This window comes from Gorilla gorilla, chromosome 1, assembly GCF_029281585.2.
Source record: "Gorilla gorilla gorilla isolate KB3781 chromosome 1, NHGRI_mGorGor1-v2.1_pri, whole genome shotgun sequence".
Classification (NCBI taxonomy): domain Eukaryota; kingdom Metazoa; phylum Chordata; class Mammalia; order Primates; family Hominidae; genus Gorilla; species Gorilla gorilla.
Genome location: NC_073224.2, coordinates 130413088 through 130440412, shown reverse-complemented (window position 1 = coordinate 130440412; position 27325 = coordinate 130413088). Strand labels below are relative to the sequence as shown.

The following is a 27325-nucleotide window of genomic DNA, read 5'->3' as shown; positions in this document are numbered from 1 at the left end:
TCCACCTTCGGGCTTAAGCAATCCTCCCACCTCAGCCTCCCGGGTAGCTGGGATTATAGGCGCACACCACCACACCCAGCTAATTTTTGTACTTTTTATAGAGATGAGGTCTCACTATATTGCCCAGGCTGGTCTCAAACTCCTGGCTTCAAGCAATCCACACACCTTTGTCTCCCAAAGTGCTGGGATTACAGGCATGAGCCACCATGCCTGGCCTTTCTGGGGGTGTTTATTTCATCTCTGAGTGGATTTTCCAGTAACCCTCAGAGCTTTGAGGAAGACCTAATTGTCAGCCTCATAGACTGGTCACACCCCAGGAGATAAAGGTCCTTGCTAAGAGCCCTGGCAGAAGATTACATGGGCTGTGGGTAGTCAGGACAGGGAGGAAGCTCTAGGGTCTGGGGCACTTGGATAAGTCTCCAAGGAGGAGATTGGCTTTGACCAGACGGATGGGGAGAGCCTGCATGGAGGAGCAGGAGGGAGGAAGGCATTTGGGGACTGTGTTGGGAGCATCTTCCCATCCTGCTCTGGTGTGGGGTCAGTGCTCCAAAGGCCCACAGTAGAAGAGGATGGCACTGCCCTTCACTCTCAGACCAGTGCCTCCCTGAGATGGAAACCAGAGGATCTCCTTGCCTCCCTCAGAGAGAGAGAGAGAGACTCTGCTGGCGCAAGAAGCTTGTCCCATGACACTTAGTCCAATAATTGTTCCCCGTGTGTGCTTAGCCCTGGGAACCTGCTGATCTTGGGTAAGGACACAGGGCCATAGCAGAGCCCAGGAAGGACACCTGGGGCTCCAAGGTTAGGTTTTTGGTATTAAGGTGAGAGACAAAATGATGGCCCTCTGACTGAGGAGATTTGGCCTAAAGAGGATGACCGGGAGCTCGCTGCGTGGCACGGGATAGAAAAGAAGATTTGCTGGCCTCTTATGGAGTTAGGGTTGGGGTTGGCATGGGCTACTAGAGGGGAGGTGGTGGGGCCAATAGAGAGGGACAGGTCTGCAGAAAACACTTTTCTATCCAAGCTATAGGCCTTGGGTTTCTCAGTCTCACCCACCCTACCCACATAAGCCTCAGTGCAACTTTACACCCACTAGGATGACTACAATAAGACAAGAATGGAAAATCAATGTTGCAAGGATGTGGGGAAATTGGAACCCTCATAATTGCACGTGGAAATGTACAGTTGTGCAGCCACTATGAAAAACAGTTTGATGGTTCCCCAAAATGTTAGAATACAATTACCACATGACCCAGCAATTCCCCTCCCAGGTATATTCCCCAAAGAAGTGAAAACTGGCACTTCAAAAATATATGTACACTCTCTGGGCATGGTGGCTCATGCCTGTAATCCCAGCACTTTGGGAGGCCGAGGCAGGTGGATCAACTGAGGTCAGGAGTTTGAGACCAGCCTGACCAACATGGTGAAACCCTGTCTCTACTAAAACAATACAAAATTAGCCGGATTACATGCCTGTAATCCCAGCTACTTAGGAGGCTGAGGCAGGAGAATCGCTTGAACCCCTGAGGCGGAGGTTGCAGTGAGCCAAGATTGTGCCACTGCACTCCAGCCTGGGTGACAGAGTGAGACTCTGTCTCAAAAAATAAATAAATAAAAATTATACACACACACACACACACACACTCTCATGTGTACAGCAGTAATATTCACAATAGCCGAAAGGTGAAAATAGTCCAAATGTGCATCAACAAATAAATGGATAAACAACATGTGTTATATCCATACAATGAAATATCATTCAGCCATAAAAGGGATAAAGTACTGATTCTTCCATTCAGTGGATGAACCTGGAAAACATTATGCTGAGCAATACAAGCCAGACAAGACACAAAGATCACATGCTGTATGACTGTATTTATGTGAAATACCCAGAATAAGTAAATCTGTACAGACATATACAGATTGGTGGTTTCCAGAGGCTGGGGAAGTGGGGTGATGGGAAGCAACTGCTTAATGGGTATGGGGTGTCTTTTGGGGGTGATAAAAATATTTTGAAACTGGATAGAGGTGGTGGCTGCCCAACATTGTGAATGTACTAATTGCCACGGAATTGTTCACTCTAAAATTGTTCATTTTATATTATGTGAATTTCACTTCAATGTAAAAAAAAGAAAAAAACCAACCTCAGTGTTAATAGTAAAAAGAGGCTAATAACACTACTTATTTCATGGAGAGGTGGTAAGAAATAAAATAATAGGCGCAAAGTAGCCACCATTCAGCTATTGAATAAAGGGTGGCCAATGTTCTTCGAATGCTACTTTCTGGGGTTGCACCAAGGGTGCTCCAAAACTCTTTCTTGGTCCCCGGGGAATGTGGCTTAAGTTCCTGCTCAAAGAACCGAAAAGCCCAAAGAGCTGTAGCTGCGAGGTGGCGCCTAACGGGCTGTCCCTCTACTGTGGTCAGAGCCGTGCCCCTTGCAGGTGGGTAGCGCTGAGAGCAGAGCAGCGCCCGCTGGACTGGCCTGAGGATCCCGCAGGCAGGACGGACCCCGCGGGCCTTTCCCTACCTGGGAGGTGCACGGTTGGCCACCAGGGCGCGCTGCTGGACTCTCCCCAGAAATCGGGCGGAGGTTTAGGCCTCAGAGTCACTTAAACTTGTAACCCTACCGGTAGCCGTGGAGTCTAGTAAATGTGGGGTCGGCTGGGGTTCGCCAGTCATCCCATGCTGCTGAGGGGCAGGCATGGGGCCCGTTGGCCACAGGAGACCTCCAGGCTTCTCTCCCACTCTTCTGCCTGCACCCCCTCTCGGGTAGAGGCTGCACCTCCTGCTTGGGTTCAGCCACCTTCAAATACTGCATCAATGGCCCGTGCCTCTGCCTGCGGGGCTGGGCCAGCGCGGGAGAGGCAGGCGGAGGGTTCAGGGAGCTGGGGATCTGCGGTATGTCCTGACCCCACACACTTTGTGTGTGCCATAAAGCCACAGCCTTTCCTTCCCACCCAGCCCCGTCTGAATGAGAAAGCATCACCTCTGCTTTCTGTTTGATCCGGCAGTTCTCAGCCAGGCTGGAGGCGGCCTGGAATCCCAGATCGTCTACTGACACCCCTAGTTTCCCTCGCCGCTCCTCTGGAGGACGTCCCTAACCCCTGATGCTGCACCACAGGCAGAGCTGCCAGAACCCCACCACCACCAAGATTGCTACCTGGAGATTCCTGCTTGTCCCCCCAACCCCAGGTCAGACCCCTGCATGCACCCATGGCCCAGCTCCCGTGTTCTGGGGCCATCTTTATAACCTGCTGTGCATTCCTGCCAGATTGAACTCATTGCCTCCCCCACTTGACCTCATTCTCTCTTTGTGCACTTTCTTTCTTTTCTTTTCTTTTTCTTTGTCTTTTTTTTTTTTTTTTTTGAGACGGAGTCTCGCTCTGTCGCTCTGTCGCCCAGGCTGGAGTGCCGTGGCGCCACCTCGGATCACTGCAAGCTCCGCCTCCCAGGTTCACGCCAATCTCCTGCCTCAGCCTCCCGAGTAGCTGGGACTACAGGCGCCCGCCACCACGCCCAGCTAATTTTTTGTATTTTTAGAGACGGGGTTTCACCGTGTTAGCCAGGATGGTCTCGATCTCCTGACCTCGTGATCCACCCGCCTCGGCGTCCCAAAGTGCTGGAATTACAGGCGTGAGCCACTGCGCCTGGCCTCTTTGTGCACTTTCTTTGTATTTAGGGAAACAGCAACAGTAAACCCCAAATGACAAAGGTCATTACAGGGACCTTTTTTGCAGCCAATGATGTTTGTGTTCCCCGGCGCACTGCTCTGAAGCTTTCCCACGCATTCGGGCTCAGGTCTCTCTCCGGCATGTCTGCTGCCTTGTTTACTCCCCCCTTAGCGTGTGTTTATAGGATCACATTACACGAAATATTCCAGCCTTGTGAAGTAGCATTTCTTGCTGATAATGAAAACAAAAGACACAAAGAATTCTAAGAAATGCCTACAGTGCTTGGCACGTGAGGGCCTCTTGGCCTAGGGCCAAGTTTGTCTACTATCAGCCCCCACGGTGTCTGGAAAGTCTTGGATTGTTGTTGGCTCTTTGGATCCTGTGGTTTCACCCTGCAGCTTTTTGTAAGCAGTGTGGTGTTCTGGGTAGACCCAGGCCTTGGGGTTGACTGGACTGGTCAGATACAACTTGGTGACTTGCTAGCTGTGTGTCCTTGGGCAAGTTACTTAATTTTCCTGAGCCTCAGTTTTCTCATCCATAAAATGAGGGAAGAAAGAAATAATTCAAAGAGATGTTTTGAGAATTTGGTGAGGAGGTATATATAGTAGACAAGTCATAGACACTCAGTAAGTATTAGCTGGGATTATTAGCAAAAGCAAATAAGCCCCTTCTTTAAAGGGAACATAGCTTTTTTCTAAACCCCACTGTCATACTTAAATTGGTGATCAAGAAGTTATGTTTCTCAAGACACCCAGGAGCAGAGGCCAGGGAGAAGGATGTTCCAGGGCACAGGGGAGAACTGGACTGCCACGTGCACTTAGGGATGACCTGCACCTTCAGACTAACAGCAGGAAAAAAGACTCTTTTCCACTTCTCCTGGTTTGAGGTGGAGTTGGGCCCCCTGTCTGAGTAGGGTGAGGTGGCTGGCAGAGAGCTGGATGCCCCTTCCAATGGCTGGCCAGAGGTAGCAGAGGCAGGATTGTTCTCAAAGGAATTAGGTAAAAGCCCCGCAGCCAAGTGTGAGATCAAATCTCAGAAAATATCAGTACTGGGCTGGGCATGGTGGTACTGTGGCCAGTCTTAGCTGGACAGTTTTAAACTTTCTTTTCTCGGGGCTTTTTTTTTTTTTTTTTTTTGAGAAAACAAGAAAAGATTGGTTACTCTAATTAAATATAATAATGAGAGTAGATGGTTAATTGTACTGGATACACTAATGCAGAGAGATACAGGTATGTGTACAGAATAAGGTATGATTTTCTGTTTATTTAGAAAAGTTACTACAGTTTATTCAAAATACATTTAATATACACATATTTTATTCAATTATATTTTAAGGCTATAGTTAAAAGCTTTAAAGTAATTTTTGCTATTGAGTTGTGGGAGTTCTATATGTATTTTGGATGTTAGCTAACCTCTTCTCAGATACGTGGTTTGCAAATATTTTCTCCAATTCCATAGACTGCCTTTTCACTGTTGTTTCTTTTGCTGTGCAGAAGGTTTTTAGTTTGATGTGGTTCCATTCATCTATTTTTGCTTTTGTTGCCTGTGCTTTTGATATCATATAAAAGAAATCATCGCTTAGACCAATGTCATGAAGACTTTCTCCTATGTTTTCTTCTAGGAGTCTTATAGGTTTAGGTGTTATATTTAAATCTTTAATCCATTGTGAGCTCATTTTTGAGTGTGGTGTAAGACAGGGGTCCAATTTTATTCTTTTGTATGTCCATATTCAGTTTTCCCAAAACCATTTGTTAAAGAGGCCATCGTTTGTCCATTGTGTATTCTTGGCACCCTGTTGAAGATCAGTTGATTATATACACTTAGGTTATTTCTGGGCTGTCTGTTCTGTTCCATTGGTCCTTGTGTCTGTTTATATGACAGTACCATACTGTTTTAATTACTATAGCTTTGTAATATATTTTGGAATCAGGAAGTTGATGCCTTCAGCTTTGTTCTTCTTTCTCAAGATTGTGTTGGTTATTTGGGATCTTTTGTGGTTCCATATGAATTTTAGGATTATTTTTTCCTATTTCTGTAAAAAAATGCCATTAGAGGCTGGGTGTGGTGGCTCATGCCTGTCATCCCAGCACTTTGGGAAGCCAAGATGGGTGGCTCACCTGAGGTCAGGAGTTCGAGACCAGCCTGGCCAACATGGTAAAACCCCGTCTCTACTAAAAATATAAAAATTAGGCAGGCATGGTGGCGGGTGCCTGTAATCCCAGCTACTCGGGAGGCTGAGGCAGGAGAACTGCTTGAACCCAGGAGGCAGAGGTTGCAGTGAGCTGAGATCGCACCACTGCACTCCAGCCTGGGCAACAGAGTGAGAGTTTGTCTCAAAAAAAAAAAAATGCCATTAGATTTTGATAGGGATTACATTGAATCTGTAGATCAAAGTAGCATGAACATTTAAACATTATTAGATCTTTCAATCTATAAACATGGGATGTTTTTCCATTTACTTGTGTCTTCTTTGATTTCTTTCATCAATATTATGTAGTTTTCTTTGATTTCTTTAATCAGTGTTACATACAAGTCTTTCATCTCCTTGGTTGAGTTTATTCCTAAGTATTTTATTCTTCTTGGTGCTATTGCAAATGGGATTGTTTTTTGTAATTTTCTTTTGGATACTTTGTTGTTAGTGTACCAAAACATAACTAACTTTTGTATGTTGATCTTGTATCCTGCAACTTTATGGAATTTGTTTATTCATTCTAAGTTTTTTTTTGTGTGTGGAGTCTTTAGGGTTTTCTACATATAAGATTATGTCATCTGCAAACAGAGATAGTGTTACTTAATCGTTTCCAATTTGTATGACTTTTAAATTTCTTTTCCTTGCCTAATTGCTCTGTTAAGACTTCCAGTACTATGTTGACTAGAAGTGGCAAGAGCGGGTATTCTTTGCCTTGTTCCTGATCTTACAGACAAAGCTTTCAGTTTTTCATTGTTGAGTATAATGTTAGCTGTGAGCTTGTCATATATGGTCTTTATTTTGTCAAGGCAAATTCCTTTTATACCTAGTTTGTTGAGAGTTTTTACTATGAAAAGATGTTGAATTTTGTCAAATGCTTTTTCTGCATCTATTGAGATGATCATTTGATGTTTATCCTTCATTTTGTTAACGTGGTGTGTCACATTAATTGTTTTACATATGATGAGCCATCCTTGCAAAGGACTTGAATAGACATTTCTCAAAAGAAAGCATACAAATGGCCAACAGGTATATGAAAAGATGCTCAACATCACTAATCATAAGAGAAATGCAAATCAAAACCACAATGAAATATCACCTGTTAGAGTGGCTATTGTCAAAAAAAAAAAAAAAAAAAAAAAAAGGTAAACAAAGTGAGACAAGCTCCCAACCGGTAACAAGTGCTGTTGAGGAGAAATTGGAACTTTTGTACACGGTTGGTGGGAAAGTAAAATTGTGCAGCCACTGTGGAAAACAATATAGAGGTTCATAAAAGAATTAAAAATAGAACTACCAAATGATCCAGCAATCCCACTTCTGGGTATATTTATTCAAAAGAATTGAAGGATCCCAAAGAGATATTAGCAGTCCTTTGTTCATTGTAGCATTATTCACAATATCCAAGACATGAAAATGACCTAACTATTCATCAACAGATGAATGAATAAAGAAAATTTGGTATGTACATTCAGTGAAATATTAATCAGTCTTAAAAAGAAGGAAATTCTGCAATATATAACACTATGGATGAACCTGGAGGACATTATGCTAAGTGAAATTAGCTCGTCACAGAAGAACAAATACTGCATGATTCCACTGACATGGGGTATCCAAAATAGGCCAACTCATAGAAACAAAGTAGAACGACGGTTTTCAGGGGATCGGGAGAGGAGGAAATTAAAACCAATCCAACTGTCCATAGACAGTTTTTTTTTTTGTTTGTCTGTTTTTGTTTTTTTTTGTTGTTTTTTTTTGAGACGGAGTCTCGCTCTGTCGCTCAGGCTGGAGTGCAGTGGCGCGATCTCGGCTCACTGCAAGCTCCGCCTCCCGGGTTCACGCCATTCTCCTGCCTCAGCCTCCCAAGTAGCTGGGACTACAGGCGCCCGCCACCACGCCCGGCTAATTTTTCGTGCTTTTAGTAGAAACGGGGTTTCACCGTGTTAGCCAGGATGGTCTCGATCTCCTGATCTCGTGATCCACCCGCCTCGGCCTCCCAAAGTGCTGGGATTACAGGCGTGAGCCACCGCGGCCTGGCCATAGACAGTTTTTAAAAAATAAACTTAAAGCTTGAAACTCACCAGATCCAGACAATTAAATACCAGGCCACTCAGAAGGCATCAAAGAACGGAAACTCACCAGATCATCACATCCAGACAATGAGATGCCAGGCCCCTCATTCATCATGATTGCTTCCTTAGCCCTTCAGAATTCCTGTTTTCCCATACATAGTTACATTTTTTCTCTGCTATATAAACTCCTAATTTTAGCCAGTCAGGGAGATGGATTTGAGACTGATCTCTCATCTCCCCTACTGCAGCACTCTATTAAAGCCTTCTTCCTTGGCAGTAATCATCTCAACGGTTGGCTATCTGTGCAGCAAACAGCAGGACTCAGACTGAATCCCTGGTGTTTCGGTAACAAAATGGAGAGTTGCTATTCAAGAGGTATAAAGTTTCAGTTATACAAGATAAACATATTCTAGATATCTGCTATACAACACCGTGCTCATAGTTAACAATACTGTGTACCTGTTTACTTAAAAATTTGTTAAGAGAGTATGAGGCAGGAGAATAGGGTCTGGAGGCAGGGAACCTAAGGCTGATTCACACTCAATTTCTAGAGCTAAATCGAAAGGAAAATCCCAACTTTCCATGCCTAAGTAACAAAAGGACCAGAAGCTACTCCCTTTGCAAACCCCCTGCTTTTCTGCTCTGCAGATGGAAAATGGACAGTTCCTCTGATTGGTTGCTTTCTGCAGCCAATCAGATATTTGCATAGAAGTGTAACTTTGTAACTTCACTTCAGCCTCTGATTGTGGACCACTATTCATTTGCATGGGGTGAACACCAAGTGGCCAATGGCAAACTTCTAGGAGGTATTTGGACCCCAGAAGATTCTGAATCCGGGCTCTTGAGCCCCTATGCTTGGCCTGCTCCCACCCTGTGGAGTGTACTTTCATTTTCAATAAATGAAAATTTGTTTGCTCCTTGTTTTGTTTGTGCGTTCTGTCCAGTTCTTTGTTCAAAATGCGAAGAACCTGAACGCCCTCCACTGGTAACAAGCAGATCTCATTTTAAGTGTTTTTATTACAACATAAAAAAGAAAGCTTTAATTTGTTACCTATTTGTATATTTATATATCTGTGTATGCCTAAATGCATACACATAAAGGAATATTAATAGAGCCTTTATTATAATCTATTAGAAAATTATGTACCAAAGGAGTAAAATTAGGATTTGGCTCTGTCATGTAAAATGACTCAGTTGTTTTGCACCCAGATTACTAGAGGTTATTTTTTTCACCAAATTATTTTGTTAACTCTCAGTGTTTTTCACATGCTCTTAAAACATCTTGTTAGAAATTCCCTTGGATAGCCCTGACCTGATTTTATTTGTTCATATTTTAAAATGCTATCACAGACCTAAATTCACCCTTAAAGTAGAGACCACTCCAGAAATTAAATCAGCTCCAATGACTGAAATAATTGCCTGCATCTGGGTCTGCTGGCTGCTAAAGTGTAAAATAGTAAGCATATACACTAATGGCAGATGCACTTTTGGGGAGTCTGTGAATTGGGAATGCTTTGGAAATGAAGAGTTTTCTAACCTCCACAAAAATCTGCAAAAATTGGATGACGGATTAAAAATAAAACTTTCAGCTGCTTTGCTGTTACCTGAGGAAATAGCTGTAATAAAAGTAGACCACCATTCAATGCACAAAGACCCAGAATTTCTAGTAATACTTTAGCTGGCCACCATGCTAACCCCAGTAGCATCACCAAGATCAATGCTCCTGCAAATCACACAGAAAAGAGGGGTCTTGGAGGATTCAAAGAGGCCATTTTTAACTGTCAGAGACAAACCCCTGATTCCCAAAAGTAGAAAAGTGAAAAAATCTGGAAGTGGGAAAAGTTTGGATGTTCATGGCAAAAGAGACTATTTGATGCTGTCAGGATAGCTGACACATAATGGCAAATGATTTAAAGTGGAATTTCAGAAAAATGCTTTGCGATATTACTCATAATAGCAGGGACAAATTGGCAACTATACTAAATCAACATTGGTGGGGGTAATTTTAGAGGTATTTCCAAGGATATTTTAAAAACTTGTCCTACTGCCAACAATGCGATCCTAGCAAATGCAAAGGTGGGATATGAACAAGAACTAAGATCTCGAGGGCCCTTCAGACCTCCAATCACTTTATACAAATGCCTCCTGCAATGGACTATAAATATGTTCTGATTATTTTGGTTTTTTTTTTTCTCCTTCAAGATGGATTAAAGCTTTTCCTTGCCAGAGAGTTATGGCTGTTATAACTGTGGCAAAAATTTCTGCTTGATTTTGTTTTCCAACCTGGAATTTCCACTTATTTCTCTAATAATGACAACGACACTCATTTTACTGGTATTGTTATTAAGGAACTCTGTAAAGTTTGCCTTTCACCAAAAAACTTTACTGTCCTTATCATCCACGGTCCTCAGGAAAAACAGAGAGAACTAATGAAATTTGACAGCTAAGATGAACAAAGCTCCCTTAAACTCCAGTGGTCTAAAATCTTCTCTTTTCCAGCTGGAACCATAGAGGGTGTCAAAGAGAAGAAGAAGAAGGTTCCTGCTGTGCCAGAAACCCTTCAGAAAAAGAAAAGGAATTTTGCAGAGCTAAAGATCAAGCGCCTGAGAAATAAGTTTGCCCAAAAGATGCTTCAAAAGGCAAGGAGGAAACTTATCTGTGAAAAAGCGAATAGGCAGATGTACAGAACTGAAATTTGAATAGTGAGGGGGGCAAGAAAAGCTGGCAACTTCTATGTACGTGCAGAACCCAAATTGGCATTTGTCATCGGGATCAGAGGTATCAATGGTGTGAACCCAAAGGTCCAAAAGGTGTTGCAGCTTCTTCGCCTTTGTCAAATCTTCAATGGAAACTTTGTGAAGCTTAACAGGGCTTCAGCTAACATACTGAGGATTGTAGAGCCATATATTGCATGCGGGTACCCAAATCTGAAGTCAGTAAATGAACTAGGCTACAAGCGTGGTTATGGCAAAATCAATAAGAAAAGAATTGCTTTGACAGACAACGCTTTGATTGCTTGATCTCTTGGTAAATATGGCATTATCTGCATGGAGGATCTGATTCAAGGGATCTATACTGTTGGAAAAGTCTGCAAAAAAACAAATAACTTCCTGTGGCCCTTCAAATTATCTTATCCACGAGGTGGAATGAAGAAAAAGGCCACCCATTTTGTAGAAGGTGGAGATGCTGGCAACAGGGAGGACCAGATCGACAGGCTTATTAGAAGAATGAACTAAGGTGTCTTCCATGATTATTTTTCTAAGCTGGTCAGTTAATAAACAGTACCTGCTTTCAAATTGAAAAAATAAAAATAAAATAAAATCTTACCTCTAGCTTCAGTGTGTATAAGATCAGCCCCTTCTGGGACCCACAGGTTACCTCCTTATGAATTAATACGAGGCCAAGCTGGGTGCGGTGGCTCGCGTCTATAATCTTAGCTATTCAGGAGGCTGAGGTGGGAGATTGCTTGAAGCCAAGAGTTTGAGGCTGTAGTGCACTATGATTGCACCTGTGAAGAGCTACTGCACTCCAGCCTGGGCAACATAGCAACACCCTGTCTCTAAAAAAAAGAAAAAGAAAAAGAAAAATGGCCTGTCCATGTATTTGAAAATTTCACCACCAATCTTTGATTTGGTCCTATTACAATTATGATGAAATATGATTAAGAATTGCAAGGGCGTCATAGAATACCTTCAGCTTTATCATCAACAGATATGATCTTCATTTCCAAACAACTCACCTATGATTCACAACAAGAGATTTAGTGTTCTGGAAAAGACCTGAGATTAACTGCCTTTGATCCTCGAGGAAATGGACCTTATCAGATACTTAACAACTGACCCAGCAGTAATATTCCAAAGTATGGATCCTTAGGTAAATTATTTCCTAGCTCAAAAGACATACAATATTTCCTCCTGACTCTTGGACACCCATTCCACTGGAAATCTTAAACTGAGATTCTTAGGTATGCTCCAGAAGATGCTGACTTCAGAGGTGGATAGCTTCTGCCCAGCACTTTGGATAAGGGTTAACAATCTGACTCAACACCCTTTCCTGGCTATTATTCTACTTTGAAGCCATCTAAAATATTAATGTTAGCTTCCTATTTTCATCCTATTATTTATTTATTTATTTATTTTTATTTAAAAGCCAGGGTCTCACTCTGTTGCTCAGGCTAGAGTACAGTGGCACAATCATAGCTCACTGCAGCCTCAGACTCCTGGGCTCTAGTGATTCTCCCACCTCAGTTTCCCAAGTACCTGGTATGATGGGCACAAGCCACTGTACCTGGCCCTCATCCTGTTACTTCTGACCTCTTATGTTCTCTATCTACCACTTAACAGAAAACAAAATTTTCTTATACTTTTTTTTCCCAAACCATTGCTGCCACTCTGAATCTAACAACCCTGCTGACAAAAATTTCATAGCTGTCCTTTTAAAAACTTCACAAGGCAACCTCCCTTTAACTGGCTCCTTATGGTAATTATGTTTCACTCACATCATTCATCCCAACCTTCAGTCTTGCAACAATTGTGCTTAGACTTCGTGCCAACAAATTGCTTCTGCTGAGGCCATTACAAGGCCAATAAATCAGGACTAATATTGGGTCTATTCTGGCTACCACGGTTGTTTGCTTTCTTCAGAGACATCTGAGCCTGCTTTGCAGAAACTATTTAATTCCACTCAAGGAATCTGTCCATCTTGAGGAACACAAAAGTGACTCATTCCTATTGTAATAAATGATACTTAATACCAGTATAATCAGTGCTCCACTAAAATCCTGTTTCTTACATGACATCAGGCTCATTCTGTCCACTGCATAGTAACTTACCCTGTGATTGCAATGAATTGTTAGAGATTGCCAGATATTTAAAACTATCATCCCACCAGGAAATCATGTTTTCTTGAAAAAGATACACAGAAGTGCCCAGGCGCGTTGGCTCATGCCTGTAATCCCAGCACTTTGGGAGGCCGAGGGGGGCAGATCACCTGACATCGGAGTTCGAGACCAGCCTGACCAACATGGAGAAACAGTGTTTCTACTAAAAATACAAAATTAGCCGGGCATGGTGGCGCATGCCTGTAATTTCAGCTACTCGGGAGGCTGAGGCAGGAGAATTGCTTGAACCCGGAAGGCGGAGGTTGTGGTGAGCCGAGATCGCACCATTGCACTCCAGCCTGGGCAACAAGAGCGAAACTCCATCTCAAAAAAGAAAGAAAGAAAGAAAGAAAAGATACCCAGAAGCTTCTAAAATGAGGAAAGCACAGATAATCTGGTGGACCATCCAGGAAGGATAATTGATTTCTCTCATACAAGATGCAATTCCCATAGTAGGAATAAAACAAGATATATGCAGCAAAATTGGACAGAATTGAAGGGAGAAATAGACAGTTCTACATTAACAATGGGAGGCTCTAAAACCCCTCTTTCAATTACGGAAAGGCTGAGACGGAAGGTAAGTAAGGAAATGCAGAATGTGAACACACAATGAACCGGTTAGATCTCACAGGCATGCAGAAAATAACCTGACAGCAGCGTGCACACTCTTCCCCAGGGCACCACTTCCGCCTCCCTCATCCCCACTGCTCCCGATCCCTGTCCACAGACCCACTTCCCGCCCTGGTGTGATCCTCGTGGCCACTGTGGCCCCTACTTTGGAGATCCTGCTGGTCCAGTTCTTCCCGCCTTCCGCAGAGCCGTACTCCTCCTTCTGAAGAAGCCACCTGGGACCTGGGCCCCGTCTTCCTGGCTCCTCAGAGTCCTTGCAACAGCAGGCACCGCTTCTCTCTCCTACACTCAACCCCTCTCCCACTCCACTGCCTCTCAGTGTGCAAAAACAGTAAGAAGTGTCCCGTATTTTCAAAATCTCTCCCCTGTAGTTCCCACCTGACTTCTAGTCGTAGGTGGCCAAAGCACAGTGTTTTTGAAGGATTGTTTTATTCCCAGTGCCTGGAATATGGTAGGATCTCAACAACTGTTGTTTCAATAAAGGAATGACCAAATGGGTGAATACTAATGTAACAATATCAATTCTGTTTCTTTCATAATTATTCTCATGAGTGTTAGCTTTCTTAAAAAATCATCTTCACAATTGGACCTAGACATTTTATCTTTCCCAGCTCAAGATGGATAAACTCAGAATGACAGGCCAGGCACCGTGGCTCATGCCTGTAATCCCAGCACTTTGGGAGGCGGAGGCGGGTGGATCACTTGAGACCAGGAGTTCAAGACCAGTCTGGTCAACACGGTGAAATCCCATCTCTACAGAAAATACAAAAAAGTTAGCAGGGCGTCGTGGCGCTCGCCTGTAACCCCAGCTGCTCGGGAGGTTGAGGCAGGAGAATCGCTTGAGCCCGGGAGGCGGAGGTTGCAATGAACCGAGATCGCCCTACTGCACTCCAGCCTGGGCAACACAGCGAGTCTCCGTTCCAAAAAAAAAAAAAAAAAAAAAAAAGACTCAGAATGACACATTCTTAATGTCTTAATGTATAATGAGAAGTATAACTATTCAGAAGTCCAAGCACTTGTGTGTGCATGGTGCTATCGTCTTGCTGTAGGCAAACCTACATGGGAATCAACCTTGACACACAGGCCACTTCCTGAGCCTGGACCCAGTCTCAGAGCTGGGGAACTGGCCCAATGCAAAAGGGTCGGGAGCATCTGCAACAGAGACTGAGCTCCATCAGCTTCGGTGACATAGCCTCCATTCACGCTCCCCAACTCAGCAGAGAGAGCACACCATCAGACTTCTAAGACTTAGTAGTCAAGAAGTGTTGAATTAAACTCTCTGAGACCTCTCTTTAGTCTGACCCTGGCAGCCTCAGTCTCCCAGAGCCTGTGGGAACTCGGCAGCCGAGAGGCAGAAAGCTGGGCGACGTCCGGAGAAGAAGAAACGGGGGAAGAACTTTTCTCTTACGATCTGGCTTTACTCTCACGCGCACAGCCAAGTCCCTGGGGACCCAGCAGAGGTCCGAAGCGGAGCGGGGCGGGGCGGGGCTACGGAAGCCGGCGAGGCCGAGCCCCACCTAGTGCTTCCGGACCTTGCTCCCTGAACACTCGGAGGTGGCGGTGGATCTTACTCCTTTCAGCCAGTGAGGATCCAGCGAGCTGCTCCGTGCCTCCCGCGCCTGTTGGTTGGAAGTGACGACCTTGAAGATCGGCCGGTGGGAAGTGACGACCTTGAAGATCGGCGGGCGCAGCGGGGCCGAGGGGGCGGGTCTGGCGCTAGGTCCAGCCCCTGCGTGCCGGGAACCCCAGAGGAGGTCGCAGTTCAGCCCAGCTGAGGCCTGTCTGCAGAATCGACACCAACCAGCATCATGTCCATGACACTGGGGTACTGGGACATCCGCGGGGTGAGTGAGGGTCCGCTGCACTGTGGGACCGGGCGCGTGGGCGGGAAGTGCCGAGCGGCTGGGGACCGGCTCTAGGGACGGTTCCCTCCTTAGGGCTATCTCTCACAGGAGGGCCTGTGCATGCGTGTGTGTGTGTGTGTGTGCCGGGGTGGGGGGGTGCAGTGCAGTGTAGACTAGGGGCTCACCTGGTGCAGAGAAAGTCACCAAGTCAGGGACCCTCCATCTCTGACACGACCTGCGGGCCATCTCTTCCAGCTGGCCCACGCCATCCGCCTGCTCCTGGAATACACAGACTCAAGCTACGAGGAAAAGAAGTACACGATGGGGGACGGTAATGACACCCTTGTGTCCGGGCTCTGCCCACTCCCGCTGAGTTGGCACCAAGCAACCCATGGTGGCCACCTGTGGCTGACTCTGCAGGCCTCCCTTGCTGGAACTGCAGGCTGTCCCTTCCCTGAGTCCCGCTGAGGGAGCCCTCTGACCTTGCAAGGCAGAATGCTGGGGCGGGATGCTGGGCCCCCTGTCTAATTGGGTTGGGTGTCCCTCAGAGCTTCCCTAAACCCTGGAAGCCTTAGCCGTGTGCGGTCCAGAGCCCTCAGCGGGATTCTTTGTCCCTGAACCCTGGGATGTGGGACTGAGTGGTCAGATTCTAGATCCACCTGTCTCAGGGATCTTGCCACTGGTTCCTTGGGAGAGTCCCCGGGAAGGAGGGCTGGGCTCTGGGGAGGTTTGTTTTCACTTCTTCTTCCCCAAGGCAGCTCCTGACTATGACAGAAGCCAGTGGCTGAATGAAAAATTCAAGCTGGGCCTGGACTTTCCCAATGTAGGTGCAGGGGAAGGGGCGGTTTTGGGGGAAAGTGCGACGTGTCTCTGACTGCATCTCCTCTCCCCAGCTTAGAGGTGTTCGAATCAGGAGTCTTCTGCCCAATTCCTCTCACTCCTGGTTGTCTACACAGCCCCTCCATGATGTTCTGTGTCCCAGCTCATTTGTTCATGTGACAGTATTTCTATGTCAGGCCTGCCATGAGCGGGCACAGTGAGTGCCCGGTCTCCCCTCTGCCCTTGCATATGGGAAGGGGATGCTGGGGAGCCTGGTGGCCCAACTGAGCTTCCCCGGTTTCCCATCTATCCAGCTGCCCTAGTTGATTGATGGGGCTCACAAGATCACCCAGAGCAATGCCATCCTGCGCTACATTGCCCGCAAGCACAACCTGTGTGAGTGTGGGTGGCTGCAGTGTGTGGGGGGAAGGTGGCATCCTCCTTGGCTGGATTGGGGTGCTATGCTCAGAGTGAGTCTGTGTTTTGTGGGTGGCAGGTGGGGAGACAGAAGAGGAGAAGATTCGTGTGGACATTTTGGAGAATCAGGCTATGGACGTCTCCAATCAGCTGGCCAGAGTCTGCTACAGCCCTGACTTTGTGAGTCCCTCCCTGGTCTGGACCAGAAGCCAGGCTTGTATTCCCATCTACTCTGGTCCTATTCACAATTTGAACTCCTCACTGCTATTGATCCTCTGAGGGTTCCCTGTACTGTAGCAGAGTGACTGTCATATCATTAAACTTATAAAATAAAAACTTGAAATCAGTCCCCACCAATCATAGGAAGTCCTATGAAAGCTAGAAATTCAGTTCCTAGACAATAAAGTCATGCGTTCAGAATTCCCTTCACCTCTGACCCCTGACCTCTGCCACGGGCCATCTAACCCAGCTGGTTCATGCTATCTGCCTGTTCGGGGAATACGCAGACTCACACTATGGGGTAAAGAAGTATGTAGTGGGATGTAATAGCACCCTCCTCTGTGGAATTCCGTGCTATTCTTTTCCTAGTGCTTCTCCTTGACACGCATAGGGATGAATGCATTTTCCTAACAGGCAGCTCAGGGGCGGCCAGAGGGCCTTTGTTCCTCTGTCTCCTTCCATGCAGCCTCTCAAAATCTCATCTCTCCAGAAACTACTCAATGTCCATTGTATTATTCTGCCACTGCACTAGGAGGAACTTTCAACTTCTTTCTCTGAGCTCCTTTAGTTCTTTGTATCCTTGATTTTGCTCGTGTCTGGGTCCAGAGCCTGCCAGGTACTCAGGTGCTCCTGGGCTGACCAAGAGGAGGGTGGTTGGGAGGTCAGTGGGGACAGATTCAGGGATAGTGTTGCATTCCTCTCTGCCTTCCCATCACCACAAAAGCCTCCTGCTACCCATTTGGAGTGTAATAAATGCTGGTATGTCTAGCTGAAGCCAGTTCCAGCTGTGGGGAAGATGGCTGCTTGCTCGTGGCCAGCTGGGGCCATACACAGCCCTGGGGAGGCCACATCTGTGCAGGGAGCTTGTGTCTGAGGGTGGTGACAGCTGTTTTCTGCCTCAGGAGAAACTGAAGCCAGAATACTTGGAGGAACTTCCTACAATGATGCAGCACTTCTCACAGTTCCTGGGGAAGAGGCCATGGTTTGTTGGAGACAAGGTAATGGGGGCATGTGATGAGGACACTAGAGATTTGCCATACATCCTATGTTACGGAGATTCCAGCCCACACATTCTTGGCCTTCTGCAGATCACCTTTGTAGATTTCCTCGCCTATGATGTCCTTGACCTCCACCGTATATTTGAGCCCAAGTGCTTGGACGCCTTTCCAAATCTGAAGGACTTCATCTCCCGCTTTGAGGTGATGCCCCCATCCTCCTTTCTCTTTGATGCCCCTTGTTCCGTTACCTCCTTTCAGATGCTTTCCCAGTCCTGGATCTGCATAAAGAATAACTTGCATTTATTGAGTGCTGGCTTCATGCCAGGAACCTTGCCCAGCACATTATACCTATCGTGTGGAATTTGAAATTTCCAACATTCCTACAGGGTGACAGAATTATCTTGCCCATTTAGAGATAAGAAAACTTTGAATGAGAGGGTCAATCCTTTGTTCTGGGTCCCAGAGCCAGTGGAGGCTGTGCTGGGCTCCCTGTTAGCGTCTGGGTCTATGGGTGGCAGTCAGGGCTCTCCCTTTTGTGACAAAAGAAAGAAGCCTCAGGCCTCATCCAGCCTGGATTTCACAGCCCAGGGCACTTTGGAAGAGGCAGAGAACTTTAGGAGCATGGATGCAGCTGGCAATAGTAGGACTGACACACAGTGGCATTGACGTCGAGTACGAAACCCACAGGCAGTATTCATAGCTACTCCCAGAAGCTTTGCACGATCAGACCCCCACGTGGGGAATCCTGAGGGCCAGAGCTGTGGCCAGAGCTGGATTAGGGTACATATGTGGGTGCCCCTGTTGAAGGAGTGTATGTTGAAGTGCTCTGTGCTGGGGCACTCTCCTTCTTTATCTTTTTTCCTCTCTTTTTTCCCTCCAGTGTTCCAAGTGTTCCCCCTGTGAGAAGAGTAGCACACTGATTTTACTCCTATTCACCGACCTTCTCCTCTGCATGAGGCAGGGTGTGAGGCACAGTGGGAGATGCATAGATGACTGCCCCATCCTGGAAATGAGTGCAGTGAGAGGCCTGCAGGCAGAGCAGCCTGTGAGGTGTGTGGCACGACCTGGGTACCAGGCCTGGGGCCTGCCCCTCACTCATGGGGAACCATCCCTCACCCGTGCTGAATTTGTTTGAGAGCAGCAAATCCTACTTTAGTACAGATGTGAGAATTTGAGGCATTAGTCCAACAAGTTTTTCAGCCTAGAATTTGTTTTCCTTTCCCACTACCCATCAAGGGATCTGGTTACTCAGCTAGTTCCCATCAGCTCTGGCTCTGGTCTTGGCTGAGTGGCCTTGGGGTTATGTAAGAGGTAGTGGGAGGGGAGGAGAGCTGAGGGCTGCAGCATATGGTCCACCTGGGCTTGGCCCTTTGGGAATAGGCAGCCCTGGCTCTCTCTGAATCCTTAGAAATTACACGGCTATTTGATCCTGGAAAGATCGTGCAGAGCACACCTGAGTGTCATACAGCCTGGTCTGAGATAGTGGGGTTGGAGATGAGGTGGGTTGGGGCACAGTGGTGTTTAGCTCAGGTACCAGGTGGGGAGGTTTAGACTTTCTGCTTTAAAAGGAATGATTAGAGCCTGGTCTGGCATTTCTTTTGCTGGTCCAACACACCTTGACCACTTTCATCCAGGTTTTGCCAGGTCCTTGGGTGAGATCTGGGCTCTCTTCCAGGCTGCACAGACATTTTCAGAGGTCCCCTCTGTGTGTGCAAACCTAGGCAAGCCAGGTGCCTCCCTGTGAAACAGGAGAATGTTGTGTAGTCAGAGAGCGACAGGACCTCCTGAGGGATTTGGGGGAGGATGGGGATTTGACAGAAAGAGGCCAGAAGTGGAGAGAGACAGAACCAGTCTACGTTGCAGCTCTGTCCCCCTTAGTAGCTATTTGAGTGTGAGGAAGTTACTGAACTTCTGTTTCCCACATGAGAAATGGTGATAATAGATTCAGCCTTGCAGAGTAGTCGAGTGGGTTTTCTAAGCTTATGTTGTAATTTCTCTTGGGTACAGAGCACCGAGCACCGTGTAGAATCTTCATAAGTGTTAGCTGTTACTGTGGTACAACATTACTTAAAGGAAGTTGGAAGAGTTAACTCCACAGATCTGGGGATCCTAAGAGGCTGTGTGATGCCTCAGCACTTGAGCCCACGTGGAAAGGCTGTGGCCAGGGCCCTGACCTGCTGTGTCTGCAGTGGGGTTGTCCCAGCCCTCATGGGCAGCTGACCTTGAGTTCTGGCCTTATTTTCCCCCCTCTCAGGGCTTGGAGAAGATCTCTGCCTACATGAAGTCCAGCCGCTTCCTCCCAAAACCTCTGTACACAAGGGTGGCTGTCTGGGGCAACAAGTAATGCCTTGAAGGCCAGGAGGTGGGACTGAGGAGCCCATACTCAGCCTGCTGCCCAGACTGTGCAGCGCAGCTGGACTCTGCATCCCAGCACCTGCCTCCTCGTTCCTTTCTCCTGTTTATTCCCATCTTTACCCCCAAGACTTTATTGGGCCTCTTCACTTCCCCTAAACCCCTGTCCCATGCAGGCCCTTTGAAGCCTCAGCTACCCACTTTCCTTCATGAACATCCCCCTCCCAACACTACCCTTCCCTGCACTAAAGCCAGCCTGACCTTCCTTCCTGTTAGTGGTTGTGTCTGCTTTGAAGGGCCTGCCTGGCCCCTCGCCTGTGGAGCTCAGCCCCGAGCTGTCCCCATGTTGCATGACAGCATTGACTGGTTTACAGGCCCTGCTCCTGCAGCATGGCCCCTGCCTTAGGCCTACCTGATCAAAATAAAGCCTCAGCCACATTTGTCTTGTCTTATTTGCTCTTGGCTGCCCAGACTGTGTCTGTCACTGCCTCTTTCGAGGGACTGGCTGGTGACCCTGGCAGTAGCTGGGTTCATAGAGATTATGATGGGCTTAGTAAGGTGTTTCCAACTTTGTTTTTTTTTGAAATAAGGTCTCCTGCTTCCCAAGGTGAAGGGCAGTGGCGGCATCGTAGCTTACTGCAGCATCCAGTCCTGGGCTCAAGAATCCTCCCACTTCAGCCTCTCAAATAGCTGAGACTATAGGTGTGCCACCACACCTGGCCACATTAAAAAAATTTTTGTAGAGATGTGTCTCTTTATGTTGCCCAGGCTGGTCTGGAACTCCTGAGCTCAAGCGATCCTCTTACCTTGGCATCCCAAATTGCTGGGATTGCAGGTGTGAGCCACCACGCCTGGCCCTGTTTCCAACTTCTTGATCCCTTTTCTGACTGCCTTAGAGCAGAAAGCCACATAAAGTGCTCTATAGAAAGGACGCCTCTTTCTGGGCCTAGATCTTCATTTATTTATATGTATTCAGTATTATTCAGTGCTTTCCATGGTTAGGCAGAGCTAGGTCTCAGTGAGTACGTCTTAGATGCCCAGAGGTGGTGGAATTCCCATCACAGAGAACCAGGATCCTTCTGTCTTCCACACTGACTGACTCCATCACAGCTTAGATCTCTAGGACCCAAGCTCTACTGTGAGCTGCTTCACCAGAAGGTTCTCCCACTCAACAGTTCCCAAGCTGTGTTATCACAAATAGTTGTTGATATTGTGGGTTAGGAATTCAGGTGATGCCCAGCAGGGAGAACTTATTACAAATCAACAAAGGTCTCTTCTCCAAAAACTATATATCCAGAAATACGGCCCATTAAAAAATGAGTCAAAACTTGAACAGGCATTTCCGAAAAATGAATATCCAAATTGCCAACAAGCTCATGAGAAGGTGCTCAACATTATTAGAAAGCAGAAAGTTAAAAACCCATAAGATCCTACTGTATCCCCACTAGAATGGCTGACATTGAAAGGACTGACAATTGCTGGTGATTTATGCAGTAACTGGAACTGTCATGCATTGCTGGTGGGAAAGCCACTTTGGAATACTGGCAGTGTCAACTAGAGCTAAACATACATCTACCCAGGACCCAGAAATCCCACCCTATAGGAATGAGTCTTAATGGATTCCAAGAGCCAGGTATAATGATGCCAAAAGCAGCTTTATTTTAAATAGCCAATAACTGAAAACAATCCAAATTCCATGAATAGAAGAATGAACAAATAAACTGTGGTTTATCAACATAATTCCATCATTCATATAATGGAATATTTACTCTGCTATAATGAAAATAAACATGCTAACACTATGTGCAAAAACATGGATGGGTCTCACAGACGTGTTGAGTAAAAGGATCCAGACAGGAGAAAGGACACACGATCTCATTCCACTTACACGAAATTCAGGAGAGGGAAATGAGTCCATGGTATCAGAGGTCAGATGATTGGTGACCTTGGTGAGAACTGGAAGGTTGCCTATTGAAGGCTCCTGGTGCAGTGCTGTAAGTTTTCTCTCTTTATCTGGGAGGTGATTCCAGAAGAGTATCCAAGTGGAAAAGCCCACAGAGTAGCACACTTAAGGCCTGTGCACTGTATGTATTACACTTCAATGAAAAGCATGCTTGGCCAGGTGTGGTGGCTCACGTCTGTAATCCCAGCACTTTGGGAGGCCGAGGCGTGTGGATCACGAGGTTGGGGGTTTGAGACCAGCCTGACCAACATGGTGAAACCCCTTCTCTACTAAAAATACAAAAATCAGCCAGGCGTGGTGGCAGCGCCTGTAATCCCAGCTACTCAGGAGGCTGAGGCAGGAGAATTGCTTGAACCCAGGAGGCAGAGGTTGCAGTGAGCTGAGATCGCGCCACTGCACACTCCAGCCTGGGCGACAGAGCAAGACTCCGTCTCAAAAAGAAAAAAAAAAAAGCATGCATTAAGGCCTGTGCACTGTATGTGTATTACACTTCAATGAAAAGCATGCTCATATGTCTTACATTATTTGTGTGCTTGTGTTGGTTTGCTTTCCCTCATAAGACGTCAACGTCCTCAGGACATGTGTTTTTGTCTCTTCTTGTTCGCTGATGTAACAGGTGTTTGCATATCACCTAGGACAGTCCCTGAGCATAGCAGGTGCTCACTGAATAGTTATTAGGCAAATTATAGGCTCTATCTTAATGGTGTCATTTCAAATTCCCTTTAGATTTTTATTTATGCCTACTTCTTTGGATAGGTGAGATTGATGGGCACATACACTCTTAGGTTCTGCAGTTTTTTCTCTTTAACATTTTACCTAAGAATCTGTACATGTTGGCAGTCTATATGCATGCCTATTTCTAGCATTTAATGGCTATCATTACTTCCTGTGGATAAATTATAGTTTGCTTAGTCATTCTTACCCTATTGGGCATGTGGATTTTTCTCATTTATTTATTTTTAGAACAGAGTGATCATGTTTAAACTAATTCCTTCTCTGGTTTTTCGGTACTTTATTTGAGTTGGTCCCCAAAGGCAATTACTACAAGGCAAAAGGTGAGAATGGTGTTATGGTATTATCATAGATAAATTGCTCTCTAGAGAGAATAGCTTTTTTTTTTTTTTTTTTTTGATATGGAGTCTTACTCTGTCACCCAGGCTGGAGTGCAGTGGCGCGATCTCAGCTCACTGCAACCTCCGCCTCCTGAGTTCCAGCAATTTTCTTGCCTCTGCCTCCTGAGTAGCTGGAATTACGGGCGTGTGCCACCACCCTCGGCTAATTTTTGTATTTTTAGTAGAGATGGGGTTTCACCATATTGGCCAGGCTGGTCTCGAACTCCTGACCTCACGTGATTTGCCTGCCTCGGCCTCCCAAAGTGCTAGGATTACAGGCTTGAGCCATCGCGCCCAGCCCAGAGAGAATAACTTAATTCATGGTGACACCTGCAAGTCACATGGATCTTTCTGCACTACCTTAGGTACTTGAGGGATTGCAGTTTCATCTTATAATATTTTTATAGGTTTATAAGAATACCTTCAAGTTTTCTACCTTCACCTTTTTTGTTTATAGTGTGTGCGTGTTTCTGCCAATGAATCACAGTCTATGAATCTACCTGTCCTTGAATCTCCTGTATAAAACTCTCTGTTTACCCATTCTCTACCTGTGGCTTAGTCAACTCCTGGAGAAAGGTTAAAGAATGATCTTGTGGCAGTCAAAACCTTCTCTCTAATAGGCACAATGTAATTGTGATTCTGTTCTAGGTTTCCTGTGGCATAATGTGATGGTCAATTTTCTGCATCAACTTGACTGGGCTAAGGGATGCTCAGATGGCAGGTAAAATCATTGGGTTTGTGAGGGTGTTTCCAGAAGAGATTTGCCTTTGAATCAGAAGACTGAGCAAAGATTTCCTTCAGCAATGAAGGAGGCATCCACCAAACTGTCAGGGCCCAGAGAGAAGAAAAAGACAGGAAGGGTGAATTTGATCTCTCTGACTGGGACATCCATCTCCGCCTATCCTGGGACCTCCACACTCCTGGTTCTCTGGCCTTCAGACTTGATCAGGGACTAACACCATCGCCTCCCACCTCCACCTTTGTTCTGAGGCCTTTAGCCTCTGAATGATACCACTGGCTTTCCTGCTTCTCCATCCTGCAGTCGGCAGATCATGGGACTTCTTCACTCCAAAATTGTGTGAGCCAATTCCCATAACAGATAGATAAATTTATAAATAAACACACAAATTTCCTACAGGCTTATCTTAGTGGTGTCACTTCAAATTTTGAAGAACCCTGACCTAGTACACATAGCAAAAAACAACAACGACAACAACAACAAACAAAAACACACACACACACAAAAACTCATCATCAATAAGTTTTAAGAAATCAAACACAAGATAAAACGCTGCAGCATATCTATTACCTGGGGGCTTTTCTATATGGAAAGCACTTTCTGAGATGCCTTGCAGTAAACTCCAAGGAGATTTTGAGGGAAGATATTCTCTTTTCTCCTGGTAAATCTCCCTGTTGATGATCATTATTTTAAAGACTCCAAAGATGAAAACATCTGCTTGCACATTTTGTCGATTCATTTTGGGTGAGGGTCTCTGGCAGGCTTGGAAGGGTGGGTGAACAGTGGAAGGGGGCTGCCTCTGGTGACTAGCATCACTCATATCCATGTCTGTGGCAGTCATCAGGTGCTTATTATATATTCGACTTTTGGCCACCCCAATGGGGGTGTTAAATGCAGGAAGAGTCCAGTCAAGTCATTGCAAATTGGCAGTGACTTTTGGGACCTTTCTACACACGATAGTCAGGTAGATACCTTCTTTTTAAATTTGACTTGTTATTACTTTTTTTTGAGACAGGGTCTCATTCTGTCACCCAGGCTGGAGTGCAGTGGTGTGATCACGGCTCATTGCAGCCTCGACTTCTCAGGCTCCAATGATCCTCCCACCTCAGCCTCTCAAGTAGCTGGGACCACAGGTAAAGGGCCACCATGGCCAGCTAATTTTCGTATATTTGGTAGACAATGTTTCACCATGCTTCCCAGGCTGGGTGGATACTTTTCAAAAATAAGTTCAGTTCATCCTGCCTAGCCTTGCCCCAGCAGCTCTAGAGGAATTACCCACTCTGGTGCTGGGCTCAGGCTGCCTGTCTCTGGAATAATGTGCTGAGAGCTGCAGGGGAGGCCTGCTGTCTGACTGGCAGAGAGAGTCCCATACTCCCTACCCTGTACCCTGGAAGATCAAGGCTGCCCAGCCTGTCCACCTGGTAGACCATTTCCCTGCCCAATTCTCCTTCTCTCATTCCTGATGTGCAGCTTGATGCCTGCAGGGACTGTGCCAGCTGAGATTGTCTCTAGGTCCTCCCTTCTGCCAGCTGGTGTCCAGGGAAGTGGGTCCTTTGGCCTGCTTCCTGCCACCAGAATTTTGAGGACCTTGTTTCTCCCACTGCAACTTTTGACCCATTCCTGGGTTTCTTTTTCTTTTTTTTGAGACGGAGTCTTACTCTGTCGCGCAGGCTGGAGTGCAGTGGTGCAACCTCAGCTCACTACAACCTCCGCCTCCCCGGTTCAAGCGATTCTCCTGCCTCAGCTTCCTGAGTAGCTGGGATTACAGGCACCCGCCACCAGGCCTGGCTAATTTTTTTGCATTTTTAGTAGAGTCGGGATTTCACCACGTTGGCTGGGTTTTAGACTAGGGTTTCTTCACCTCAGCAGTACTGTCATTTTGGAGGGCAAAATTATTTGTTGGGGGGCACTGTCCTGAGCATTGCAGGGTGTTCAGCATCCTACGCAAACTCTACCCACTAGATGCCATGGGCGCTTCCCAGTGGTGACAATTAACCAAGTCTCCAGACAGACCTACATGTCCCCTGAGGGGCAAAGTTACCTCCACTTGAAGACCAGTGGTGTGCTGGATGGATACTAATATTAAAATAGTAATAATAATAATAGAAATCATAATATAACTCATGTAGTTAAGGTAAGTCCTTTTTGATGGAACATTTATTTCAGTTAATGATATTTGTATATGTCTGTCCTCGTAGTTTTTTTTTTTAACTTTTTATTTTGATTTAACATGAGAGTTTGAGAAATTTGCAAAACGAATGAATACAAAGACTTCTGATTACCCCAGATTCTAACGTTTCCACATGGGCTTTCTCCTCCCTCCCCAAGTCCACCAGCCCCTGCTCCCCGCCTTTCTGTCTCTCTTCCCACCTAGCAAGCTCCCTAGGAGCACAGCACCACTTATGACAAAAACATCATTTTCTTTTCTCTGAGGCGGTATTCCTGACGTTTGGATTTAGGCTGATAAGTGACAGTGAGTTATAATCATCCTTGCCTGTGTTGTCCTTCCCACGTTAGGTCTGTCATGCCACGTATGTCCGCAGTTTATAACAATCTCTATCATACATTGAAAAGTTTTGAAAACTTATCCAGTGAATCCCTGAGCACCAAATGTTCTTTTGTGTTATTTTTCTTTATTAGGCTATTATTACTTTATTCAGAATCTCTCTGTTTTAGAGAGAGCCTTTCTTTCTTGCCTAACCTAGAGTGCAGCGGCGCGATCATAGCTCAGTTCAGTCCTGAACCCCTGGACTCAACCAGTTCTCCCCCGCCCTGGGCTTCTGGGCGTCCTGATCTCTCTCCTGAAACCCGCGGGGCTGGGAGGTGGGAGGAGATCCTACTCCTAGCCCCTTGAGCGCGCTCCGGGCCTCCAGATTGGCCCGTTTCGGGGGCAGGGCGGGCCGTGGGGCGGGGTCGCAGCAAGGCTTCCCCTCTACCCTCTCTGGGCCTCTCACAAAGGCTGAGCCCCGCCCCGCTGAGGCCTGTCTGCAGAATCCACAGCAACCAGCACCATGCCCATGACACTGGGGTACTGGAACATCCGCGGGGTGAGCGAGGGTCCGCTGGGCGGTGGGACGGGGGTGCGTAGGGGCGGGGAAGTGTGGAGCAGCTGCAGGACGGGCTCTAGGGACGGTTCCTCTTCAGGGCTGTGCCTGACAGCGGGGTCTGTGCTTGCCGCTGTCTGTGCGTGTGGCTGGGCGTGCGGGGTGGGGGCGGGTGAGGCAGGAACGAGAGGAGGAGATGGGGCTCCCCTTGTGCAGAGTCGTCACAAAGTCAGGGACCCTCCATCTCTGACCCGAGCTGTGGGCCATCTCTCCCAGCTGGCCCATTCCATCCGCCTCCTCCTGGAATACACAGACTCAAGCTACGAGGAAAAGAAGTACACGATGGGGGACGGTAATGGCACCGTCGAGTCTGGGCCCTGCCCC

The 27325-nt window shown here is 46.5% G+C and overlaps 2 protein-coding genes and 1 pseudogene across 2 annotated transcripts in view; all 3 read left to right on the top strand.

The window, feature by feature from the left end:
* The first annotated feature begins 2328 nt into the window (after positions 1–2328).
* Positions 2329–11193, top strand: LOC101134743 (large ribosomal subunit protein uL30-like; annotated as a pseudogene).
* A 3735-nt stretch (positions 11194–14928) lies between these two features.
* On the top strand, positions 14929–20525 carry GSTM4 (glutathione S-transferase mu 4). Its single transcript, NM_001367591.1, is given in 8 exon segments — positions 14929–15278; positions 15534–15609; positions 16037–16101; positions 16412–16493; positions 16594–16694; positions 17636–17731; positions 17822–17932; positions 19986–20525. Coding segments are annotated over 8 exon segments (657 nt in total). The 5' UTR covers positions 14929–15242; the 3' UTR covers positions 20076–20525.
* Positions 20526–26766: 6241 nt separating this feature from the next.
* GSTM2 (glutathione S-transferase mu 2) overlaps positions 26767–27325 on the top strand; it is a 1178915-nt gene continuing 1178356 nt past the window's right edge. Inside the window, exons 1-2 of the mRNA NM_001367592.3 lie at positions 26767–26944; positions 27218–27293. Coding sequence (NP_001354521.3) covers positions 26909–26944; positions 27218–27293 — 112 coding nt within the window. The 5' untranslated portion in view covers positions 26767–26908. The remainder of the gene's footprint in view (positions 26945–27217; positions 27294–27325) is intronic.